General features: G+C 45.4%; 1 protein-coding gene across 1 annotated transcript in view; it reads right to left on the reverse strand.

Annotated features, from left to right (window-relative positions):
• Nucleotides 1–1,825: 1,825 nt before the first annotated feature.
• The window catches only part of chst8 (carbohydrate (N-acetylgalactosamine 4-0) sulfotransferase 8), a 201,611-nt gene continuing 191,337 nt past the window's right edge, over nt 1,826–12,099 (reverse strand). The window contains exons 3-5 of the mRNA XM_029721090.1: nt 6,055–6,092; nt 3,731–4,165; nt 1,826–3,537 (exon numbers count right to left, since the gene is read on the reverse strand). Of these exons, the coding sequence (XP_029576950.1) occupies nt 2,851–3,537; nt 3,731–4,165; nt 6,055–6,092 (1,160 nt within the window). The 3' untranslated portion in view covers nt 1,826–2,850. The remainder of the gene's footprint in view (nt 3,538–3,730; nt 4,166–6,054; nt 6,093–12,099) is intronic.

A 12,099-nucleotide genomic window follows, 5' to 3' on the forward strand; every position in this document is an offset into this window, starting at 1 on the left:
CTTAGACTAATTGCAAAATGTGTAGAATAGCTTGAAATTTGCTTTAAAACGGATCATTTTTTCACAACCACAAGACAGAATATGTAAAAGTGCTATAAAAGGAAGTCGATGGCCCAAGGGCCCCAAATGCAGTAGTCCGGCCCTGATTACATTCACAGGAGCCATATATCTACTCCTTCAAGATAACATTTCTTGTGGACTGGGGAAGACTATCTAGGCCTTATTTCCTCGCCTATGAATTGAGTATACTTCCAATGGATGTTGGAATAGGTATATTTTGGAAAGACAAAATAAAGAGAATACGTAAACCAGGGGTGCACATCTTTGGTTTGAGTGTGATGGTTTGTTGAGAGTGTTAAGCATGAAAAAGAAGCAGCATTGTGAAAATGCTAAAGACAGTTTATTAGTAGACACTCAGCAGAAAGAAACCAAGCACCTGCAGAATGTCTTCCTGAAATACACCTTTTGATTGGCAGTGTAAAATAAGGCAAAGGGTTCCAGACCATGTACAGGTATTTATACACTTTTGCACCAACGATAAAACAGTTATACATTCACTTGTTACCGTAAATAGTTTTGATATATCTGTGTTGTACCCATAGACCCACATACTTACATTTCCAAGAAACCCCATAGAACAGGGTTGGTGAGTGAGGGAGCATTCTGTAGGTTAAAGTAACACCTGTATTATGCTATTTAGCTTTGGAACAGAGTCTGGCTAACTATATAGAATCAGACCACCATCTAAACAACATATAGATTTTGGAACTGCAAAAGCCAACACACTACATTGACATAATCCTATAATATTTGCCATCATAAATATGTAATCTATTTCTGTTTCTTCTTAAAAAATATATTAAAATCTCAATATAGTGTCTATATATAATTCAAATAATGTGCATTTCTTTGTAATTGGTCACATAGAGAAAGGCATCTCCCCCTGTGCTGTATCCTTCTAGACACCCCCCTGGCTTGTCTGGGGTATTCATTCTGACTAGAGCTGCAGAGTAGAACACAATTGAATATGACGATCATTCTACTTACTTATTAGAGGCCTATTCAGTTAAAAGCAGCAACCACGTTTCAGGGACAAGTCGATAATATGACCTGTATACATTTCACAACACAACAGCATATGCAATTGAGTTTCTTACTGTTACACTGTAACACTGTGTTACAGATGGATTTCACAAAGCCAACCAACCCAGCGTTCTAGCAGCCAAGGAAGAATCATATTTCTGACTTATCCAGGAAACTGTGTTTGATTGGCCCCAAGTGTGCTTGCCTGCCATCCCACTGTGCAGAATAGCTGTGGTACTCTACTGTGGCGCTATAAATCAGTGTTGTTCATAGGAGGTAAAAGAGGATATTTTGAAATACTGCTCCAATTGCTGGCTTCTCTGAACACTAGCTTTCTCACACAGAGCCTACAACCCATAGCCTGTACAGTTTGTGGGACAGTAGATTATGTGTTATTATGGGTTGTGTAAGTTGTTACCCTGTTGAGAGATCTCATCGTAAAGCTGTCCTCACAGTTGTCTGTCTTGTGTTGGACCTACGGTAGCAGGTCTGAGTGTGTCTGGGCTGTGGGCCAGGGCTCACTCCTCCTCAGAGCCATGAAAACAGATCATAGCAGCAGCTCCAGTTGTTCTCTCTCACACACGTCTCGCTCTCTGTTATACACACACACACACACACACACACACACACACACACACACACACACACACACACACACACACACACACACACACACACACACACACACACACACACACACACACACACACACACACAGGGATGGGTAGGATATGCTGCTTTGTGACTTTGTCAGTGTCAGTATAAGAGATGGTGTCAGTGTTCTGCTCTCTCTAACAATGCAGGGGCATATTGGGTAATTGGGGACAGATTGGAGTGGAATTTCTACATGTCCATGTGTTTTACAACAGGGGTGACAAACTCATTCCATGGAGGGTCGACTGTATGCTGGTTTTTGTTATTTCCTTTATATTTGTGTCGAATTAAGACCTAGACAACCAAGTGAGGGGAGTTCCTAACTAATCAATGACCTTCATTGATCAGTCAAGTACAAGGGAGGAGCATAACCTGCAGACACTTGGCCCTCCAAAGAATGAGTTTGACACGTGTTTTACAGGGTCTGATGTACAGGGGGACCCAAGAGGCCTAAATATAGCCCGATATTCTCTACACACACTCACCATATAATTACTGAAATAACAATCAGTGATATCAGAAATGAAAATCCCCCACAAAGAAGCAGTGAATATATCCATTATAGAAATACATAGAAAAATATATATAGTCATCTGAATGCCCTTTGTACAGTTTTTAAATATTAGTGTCAGAAAAGCCTTGATGACAGTGATGAGGATGTGTATTCTAAAGGGTAGTGGGATGGTGTGGTAAAGTAGTACTTAGGGATACTTAAGGGGGATGCTGCCCTATAAGACCGTCCAGACACTCTCCAGCAGTAGTGTGGCAGACTAATGCTCAGTCTGAGTCAATATGTTTTTGGAGAATTTGAAAGAATTTGCTACACTAAGTGCAAACAATGATAGGTGGGTACCACTTCACGCAACACATTTTAAAGCATTGAACTGTCTTTTCACGTCACTGACTGTGCGGTGATAAATTGTTTGTGAGTTCAATGTTTTGCAGTTAGGCATCGGTATTTAATACAAGACCACATTGACATGCCTGACCGAGACATTGTTTTCATGTGATGATCTTCTAGTAATACTTGTAAAAGGAAGTCATTTTTATGGTGCGCTCCTCCACTTAAAGCCAGGGGAGATTTGAGGACTCAAACAGAGATTAGAGAGTCAATCAATACAAATCTTTAAAAGGTTTGGAGTAGTTAAACATAAGGTAGTCCATGTAATAAAAGTCATAAGCTCTCTGTCTCTCTGAAGTGCTGAGCTGTGCAAAGTAGCGATGGGTTAAATGAGTTGATGTCCTCTCAGCCTTGGGGTTCCTGTCTTTAAAACTGGGGAAGGTGAGGTTATGCGGGGCACCAGTTCTACGTAGTAAGAAATTAGCCTCCTCCTCCATGGTCTCAAACTTGCCGATGAAGTTGTAGTCCAGCAGACAGGGGCTGCAGAGCTGGCTGGTAGGCTCCCAGTGAATGTCCATGCCCACAGGCCTGTGCACATCCAGCAGATACTGCATGAACTCCTGGAAGGTCACTCCGCTGCCTGTCCTGAGGGCCACCTTGGAGGCGTTCACCCTGTACTTGGAGATGATGGGCTTCCCGAATACAGGATGATAGTAGGTGTTGGGGTTCTCAAACTTGTCCCTGAAGGCAGACACCAGCCTCTCCAGGGGTTCGCGGACAAACAGGACTTTGGTGTAGGTCTCCAGGCGCTGCGTGATGCCCTGGCGGTCGAAGCTGTCCAGCCTCTTGAGGTGGTTACCATAGTGGACAGCGTCGTGTTTGATCTCGTGGGTGGACGACGCCAGGCCAGACAGCACCATGAGGATCCTCTTCCAGTTGGAGCAGCCCGCCTTGGGCACCTAAAGAGATAAGATTAGATTTAAAAAATACTTTATTAATTGGTTTGTTAAATCATTGCAGCCAGCATCACAGTCACAATGACAAAAACACACCAATAATCAATAAGTTGTTAAACTATAGATAGCAGTATATAACAGCAATATTCAGAAGCCCAATAATCAATGTGCAATAATCAGATCATCAATAAGCCACCTCGCAGTACAGCAGCTTGTACTTGTCTTCCACATAGATCCGGGACACGTGGTGAGGTGTGATGGTCCTGGAGATGCTGCTCTTGTACTTGGCACAGACCTCCTTCATCAGCCTCCGCCGAGCTTCCTGGATGTGGGACAGTCTGTGCCACTGCCAGCTCTCCTCAGGAGAGTCCGGGGAACCCGAGGAGGACGAGGAGGAGTTGTGTGAGTTGTTAGAGACCACAGGGCTGGTTTTCAGTAGTTTCCTGTGGCGCTTGGTGACGCGCAGGGAGCCCATGTCCTGTTCCCTAGAGCCAGGGGTGGCTGAATGTCTGGTCCACTGGAAGGCAGGGAACTGCATGGGGGGGATGGGGCTGGTTAGGCCTTCCACAGCCAGTCTCTGGTCCTGGCCTGGGCTGACTCTCACACCCTCACTGTCCTGAGTACACAGCGCCTGATGGACAAAGATAACACATCGACTTTACATATGGCACTGAAAGATGTAAAATGTATGCAAGACTTCAATAACAGGTGCTTCTACATCTGCATTGCTTGCTCTTTGGTGTTTTAGGCCGGGTTAGACACATTTAGGCTGGGTTAGCACTTAGTGACATTGCTTATGTAAAAAGGGCTTTCTAAATACATTTTATTGATTTGATTGAACAGGTGTTGGTTATTTAAACTTCTCTGGCATTCAAAATGAAAATATGTTTATTCAGTGAAACAGTCTTTGTAATGTTCCGTGAACTAATTCACCAACCCTCTTTTAAAAACCTTTGGTGGAATAGTTTTTATCGATACATTCCTGATTTCTGCAGTGCTCAGACTCAACACTTAGTGGTGCTGTTTCTCTACATCTTGACCAACTCTCCAACCTTTCTGATTGAAATGCCACACACTGTAAATGACTGGGTGAACGACCAATAAACAGAGCTCTAATGTCATATAAATGTCTTATAAACACTTATTGGGAAATCTAAATTAGAATCAACTACAGGCAGATTACCATGGTAAGATGGCCTGAGGCTATCATGCGTTTTGACATTTTATTTCAATTAAAAGCTATTATGGCGCCATTGCATGTATAATCCTAATTGTACAATCGGATAACGTGATGGGAGCCCATCATGAATTTGTGCTCATCTCCTATCTGACATCCATTGGATCAGATGCCCAGTACTCCCACCGACATCCCCTGGGAAACCTCCAAAGGAGGAAGGAGTAGTAGGAATGGTTCCCTGACCGTTTCATGTTGGGAAGCGGAGCAGGATCAGCCACAGTGGTGCCTGCCCACATCAGACACCCACATACAGGACTCACACTAATGGAAGTCTCTCATCTCTATTGAGAGCAGGAGACCAGAGCAAACTGAGGTCAGCGGGAGGAAAGAGAGGAGCCAGAAGGAGCGTGCCTGACATAGCAACAAGCCGTGGCTGTGCTCTTTCTCCTGCAGCCTCAAAGCCTCCTAGTCTCACACTGAACCCCCTCGTCTCCTGGCTGGTATTACAGGAGGTGGTAGTCTGAGCCCTGGATGTGCCCCCCCCCTCTCTCTCTCCTACAGCTACACACTGACACAACCCCCTCATCTCCAGGCTCGTATTACAGGAGGTGGTAGTCTGAGCCCTGGATGTGCCCCCCCCTCTCTCTCTCCTACAGCTACACACTGACACAACCCCCTCATCTCCAGGCTGGTATTACAGTATCTAGTAGTCAGAGCCCTGGCTGTGCCCTCTCTCTCTCTCCTACAGCTACACACTGACACAACCCCCTCATCTCCAGGCTCGTATTACAGGAGGTGGTAGTCTGAGCCCTGGCTGTGCCCTCTCTCTCGCTTTCTCTCTCGCTCCTGCAGCCTCACACCAAGACCTCCCCAGAGCCTTTATCCCCTGGCTCTCCCTGGGCTGGACCAACTCAGTAGCCTTGTGGTTAGAGTGTCCGCCCTAAGACTGAAAGTTTGGGAGTTCGATCCCCGGCCAAGTCATACCAAAGACTGTAAAAATGCGCCTCAGTCTGTTTGGCACTCAGCATTAAGGAGATAGATTGGGGGTAAGGCCCTGCAATAGACTAGCATCATGTCCAGGGGTTGCACGCTACAGAAACAGGCTCCTGCTCCTATGAGCCATTCCAGCTCGCATAAACCAAGACTACTTTACTCTCCATGGGCTGTAGAGAGCTGGCCCACCCCTGGCACACTGGGGGAGGCCTCAGGTCAGCCTCTCTACACTGATGTTATCACACACACACACAGAAACTGCACTGCCACTCAACACCATATTAGATAAAAAACACATACACTCTCTCTCTCCCTCTGATTGAAAGGAGGAGGAGTATTAAACAACATACCTCTCTGGACTGCCGAGCTGTTCCTCTTAGCTTCACACCTGGGAAGAGAAGAGAGAGAGGGAGAGTGGGGGAGAGAGAGGGGGAGGGAGAGAGAGAGTGAGCACTTAAGTAAACGAGACAACATGTTTAGTTATTGCTTGTTGAGAAAGAGAGGTAGTCCCTTGATGCATCAGACCCAGGTAATGGAGTGAATTCCTCCTGCTGTAATATCAGGTAGAAGGCCTGATGCTGACTCTCCTCTCCTCTCCTCTCCTCTCCTCTCCTCTCCTCCACACCAGCTGCTTTACACAGAGGGTGACACAGAGACAGGTAGCTATCAAGATCTATTTAAGTAATGAACCTGCAGCACCATGAAACGTTGGTAAATGAGTTGTGTTTTGATGGTCCTAGTTGTGGGGTGAGTAAGGAGTCGGTGAACTATTTGCTAGGTTGATTTCTTAGCGGGGTAGCTAGAAAAGATAGATTGGTTCTGCGACACAGAGAGGAATGTCTGAGCTGAGGGACAAACAGACAGACAGGTGGTGACATGTCTATTGGCAGATGTGACTGAGCCAGTCAACCAGTGGGACAGGACAGACAGGCGTTGTGTTTAGTGTGTGTCCTCCAGCTGGACATCTCCTTTCCCGGGGTCCCCCATCCCCTCCCCCGTCCCCCTCTCTCGTTGATGTGTAATCAGGCTGACAGCTCGGCGGATGGCTGTGCGGCTGCTGATGGGAGAGGGGCTCAGACACTTTTGCCTGAGTGGCCTGTCACTTCCAATCTACAGAGGGAAGTAATAGGAAACTGCACAGTGAGGGGGCCCCAGATGTGGGTCACGGCCCACCACCCCCCTTAACTGGTGAGATCTGCAAGGCCCCCGTCTCCTCTAACACTTAGATACGTCTCAGAGGGGCTGAGAGAAAACCATACAACCATACAGCCAGATACAATGTTGTTTTAGATTAGTATGCACTGCAGAAGGGCTTGGGAGGTTGGTTGTTGTAGTGTCTGGGATTCTCTTTATTCCTCTGTAGCAGGTTTAGGGAGGTGATGGCACACAGTTTGACATTTTCTAATCTTGTTCAGCTGTCGGAGCCTTATTTGATCTCCTAACCCTAATAAAGGCTCAGTGCATCTTGTATGTCAGTTGACATTGTTGAATATAAAACACGTGCATATCTAACAGGACACACCACACTATTACCAAGATAAAATGTCCACTACACACTGTACTGCTAGGCTCTAATGGCACCCGCGCGCACGCACACACACACACACACACACACACACACACACACACACACACACACACACACACACACACACACAAGCATCTTTCTTGGACTATCTCATCTAGATACATGCTTCACCATTGATCAGGAACCCCATCAGGCCAGTAATTGAAATCTCCTGAGGTCTAATAACTGCTTCCTGCTAAGTGCTGTTTTTGTCAGGAGCACTGTGTTGTCACTCACACTGCTCTGCTCACTAGCCTGGTACCAGATTTCTTTGTACGGTCTGGCCAACTCCTACTGTATAGTAATTTTCACGTTGTGTGGGGTTGGCAAGACTCCACAAACAGATCTGGGACCAGGCTTTTGTCAGTGATGTTGCTCACTGTCACAGCCATAGCTTTATCCATAGAGAAACAGTATAATAGTGTTCTATTTAATTATGTGGCTTTAATGTGCTGGATTACAGCCAGCTTTACCCCGAGCTGGATTCTCCTCAAATTAGTACAATCAGTAATTCCAATGTGTTCCTCGTTGGGTTCAATGCAAGTAGTGAGTACACGTCTTCACTGGATTGCAATTCAATTCCTGAATTGCCTTGAATTTAGATGGAATTGACTTTGTGGATAGGTAATTGCGTGTGCAATAGATAGCTATAAAAATCTCAGTCTTTCACTGATCTTTCAATTAAAAAGGAAATGAATCTTTGCCTTTACTAATACATTTTCTCTCTCTTTCCCCTAGTTTTTCTGGCTACCAATGCAGTCTGGGTGCTAGGCAATGCCCTGAATAGCATCATAATGCCTTACAGTAAAAAGCTGTGTGTTTTGTTTCATAAACAACATGCCTATACCATGAATTTGGTTGAAACTAATATATGTTGCTGTTTGATTGCAATTTCACCCTCAAACAAACTATTCTATTGATTTTCTCCAGGCTGTGAAACAATGATCAATTGTTCAAATTTGCTTCCTTATGAGGTTCAGCAAATTCTCTTCTACAAGTTAGGAATTCACAAACTCCGCCGACATGATGCAAGTAAACAGTGTTCAGTTGTCTTTTATTTCTGTCACAAATTGCAGCAATAGTACAAAACCCAGGTGAATCAAATGAGCATGCAAGTCCCCATTGACTTAACATATTCATTGTGATGGATAGCATAGCTGAAATATACTTCCTTTCATTCAATAAAAATTTTCTCAGTTCTTTTTATCTTCCATTACAGTAGCTGACATTGAGAGCAGATTGAAGGTGGATAATGGATATTAATGCATTGTTATGTGATGTCCTCAGATGCATTGCCTTCCTGCCTAACACCTTCAGAGAACAGTTTACATTCCCACACCCCGAACCTTCAGCTTCCCAAAGTTATCCTTTCAATACGGGCCCTGAATATCCATGTTTCAAGTTTCAAGTTTTATTAGTCGTATGTACGGGATACGCATGGTATACATCGTCCAATGAAATGCTTACTTGCAGGTTGCTTCTCGAAAATGCAACAACAATAAGAAATAATCAAATGTAAAAATAGGAACATAAAGTAAATGGCTCAGTAGAATAGAAACATTGCAATAAAAAAGGAAAGTGGAGCAGGAACTGGCAAGACGCGTGACCTCCTGAGCGTTACCATGGTAATCATAATCTTAATCAATGTAGAACCAGGTCGGTGTTATTGTGGGAGTCATGAAAGCAAAGGCCATATCATTAGTAGGATCCATTACCGCCTTTCCCTCTGAAAGACCTCTGTCTCTCTACGGCTCTCCTCCGATACCAACACACATCAAACGCTTCCTTCCTTCCCCCGATCGCTGCCACCACAGCCGCTCGCCTCATGCAAACGCAGCCGCGGCAGAGAGGAGCACGAGGCAGAGAGGAGCACGAGGGACAAAGACAAGGTGAAATAATGAGCTTGTTAAATGAAGGATCACTGCCATGGACACAAGGAGGAACTTTTTAAATGCCCTATTCTTAACCAGAGGAAACTCAGGAGAGAGGCTGGAGGAAGACAGAGAGACTTAGTGTCCAGGCCCCCTCCAGGCCTGTGCCCACGGTGGGTAAAGAGCAGCACAGCCAGCAGCCACTAGCTTTTCATCAGTCATTCAGCTCACTGAGCCTGTAGTGTCATAGCTCTTATGACTTTAAGAGTATAATAAGGGAGACTCCGAATAGATGGAACTTGGGGCTTCACATTTACTGAAGTAATTAGCAATACAAGATTAACATGGCGCATCTATTTTGTGAAGTGCACCAGTCCCTCCTGCAGCAAAGCCCCCCCACAACATGATGCTGCCACCACATGATGCTGCCATCACGGTTGGGATGGTGTTCTTCGGCTTGCAAGCCTCCCCCTTTTTCCTCCAAACATAATGATGGTCATTATGGCCAAACAGTTCTATTTTTATTTCATCAGACCAGAGGACATTTCTCCAAAAAGTATGATCTTTGTCCCCATGTGCAGTTGCAAACCTTAGTCTGGCTTTGTTATGGGGGTTTTGGAGCAGTGGCTTCTTCCTTGCTGAGCGGCCTTTCAGGTAATGTCGATATAGGACTTGTTTTACTGTGGATATAGATAATTTTGTACCTGTTTCCTCCAGCATTGTCACATGGTCCTTTGCTGTTGTTCTGGGATTGATTTGCACTTTTCTCACCAAAGTACGTTCATCTCTAGGAGACAGAGCACGTCTCCTTCCTGAGTGGTATCACGGCTTCGTGGTCCCATGGTGTTTATACTTGCGTACTATTGTTTGTACAGATGAACGTGGCACCTTCAGGCATTTGGAAATTGCTCCCAAGGATGAACCAGACTTATGGAGGTCTACAATGTTTTTCTGAGGTCTTGGCTGATTTCTTTTGATTTTCCCATGATGTCAAGCAAATAGCCACTGAGTTTGAAGGTAGGCCTTGAAATACATCCACAGGTACACCTCCAATTGACTCAAATGATGTCAATTAGCCATGACATAATTTTCTTGAATTTTCCAAGCTGTTTAAAGGCACAGTCAACTTAGTGTATGCAAACTTCTGACCCACTGGAATTGTGATACAGTGAATTATAAGTGAAATAATCTGTCTGTAAACAATTGTTGGAAAAATTACTTGTGTCATGCACAAAGTAGATGTCCTAACCGACTTGCCAAAACTATAGTTTGTTAATTAACAAGACATTTGTGGAATGGTTGAAAAACGAGTTTTAATGACTCCAACCTAAGTGTATGTAAACTTCCGACTTCAACTGTTAATGAGCTGCATGACGCTGCAAATGTATTGGCTTTATTCAACCTTTGATCCTAACTGAAGGTCAGAGATTGGACAGGATCACAGGGGTCGTAGGCTACAGTCTTATTAGTAGAAGTCTGAGGGCAGGCCAGCATGTACTGTACTGTATACAACCAGACTGCATTAATCAGCAGCCCAAGAAGCATAAATAACACATGGCTTGACTCATATGTCTCAGCTGTAAGAGTACAAGCTAAGCATAATGAACCACATCAATATTCAGTGGAATAGAACTGAAAGCAGCGGAAGCTGAAAGAAAGCTATTTAAAATAAAGTTGGAGATGCCTGCTGCCTCCACATGAACATCTTCAGTATATTGTTTTCAGAGTAGTTGACTTTCATGCTCTGAGGCATTACAGCTGTTCTAGCCAAGGCATCACCACACTGCTGCTTATTAGTTTATAACAAGCTCAAGGTAAGGAAACGCAGGCAGTCCCTTCGTATAGGTGATTTCCATGGAAACTGCGCGTAACAGTGTTATGCAGTATGTAGTCGGATGGAAAGGGGTGGTTGTGTTAATATCATGCAGAGTCGTCAGAGGCATGGTTGGTTGGCAGCTCGTGAAAGCAGAGATGTGTAAACAAATGCTACCTGTCAGCAGCGATCCACGGGTTAAATGAATTATCTGGGCTGAAGCCGCAGCACCAGCAGGCTTTAATTGGCACATATCTTATTAGGATGCTTGAGAAGCTCTTGACCTATCAGCAGAGCACGCACGCCACAGAGCCCCTCCCCTCCCCTATCGATGACAGCTCAGACAGGCTGCTGGAGGTTGCTATAAAAGTTCAGAAAGTGGAGCACTTTTTGCACGTAATGTTTTCAAAGTTGGCTGGTTCGCTGCCAGATATTAGGAGAGGGTAGGGAGGCAAGTCTGCGGGGAAAACGGCTGGCTGCTCTCTTGGCTGTGTCTGTGGTGGAGGCAACAGATGGAGAGGAGGACTGAAGAGTGGAAGGTGAAAGAAGAGAGAAAAGCTAGATGAAAGAGGGGGATATTGCCCTCGGTGTTTCCATGTGGTGTCTGTGTTCAGACTACACATTATCTCTGAGCCACTGGAACCTCTCTCCTCTCTTCCGTAGTAGAGATGCTCTGGTCTCTTCTCCTCCCTTTCCTGCTCTCCTCCTTCTCCTCTCTTCCCTCTCATCCTCTCTTCCCTCTCCTCCTCTCCTCCCTCTCCTCCCTCTCCTCCCTCTACTCCTCCACCTCCTCTCCTCCCTCTCCTTCTCTCCACCTCCTCTCCTCCCTCCCTCCCTCCCTCCCTCCCTCCCTCCCTCCCTCCCTCCCTCCCTCCCTCCCTCCCTCCCTCCCTCCCTCTCATCCTCTCTTCCCTCTCCTCCTCTCCTCCCTCTCCTCCCTTTCCTCCCTCTACTCCTCCACCTCCTCTCCTCCCTCTCCTCTCCTCCCTCTCCTTCTCTCCTCCCTCTCCTTCTCTCCTCCCTCTCCTCTCCTCTTGTATCTTCATTAACCAGTGGTGATCTACCTGCTGAATTCTATTTGCTGTGAGATAGGTAAATGGGATTGGCCCTGTCACTGTTTACTTTGGCATCTCTTTTAAGTAAG

This window comes from Salmo trutta, chromosome 29 (genome assembly GCF_901001165.1).
Source record: "Salmo trutta chromosome 29, fSalTru1.1, whole genome shotgun sequence".
NCBI classification, from domain to species: Eukaryota; Metazoa; Chordata; class Actinopteri; order Salmoniformes; family Salmonidae; genus Salmo; species Salmo trutta.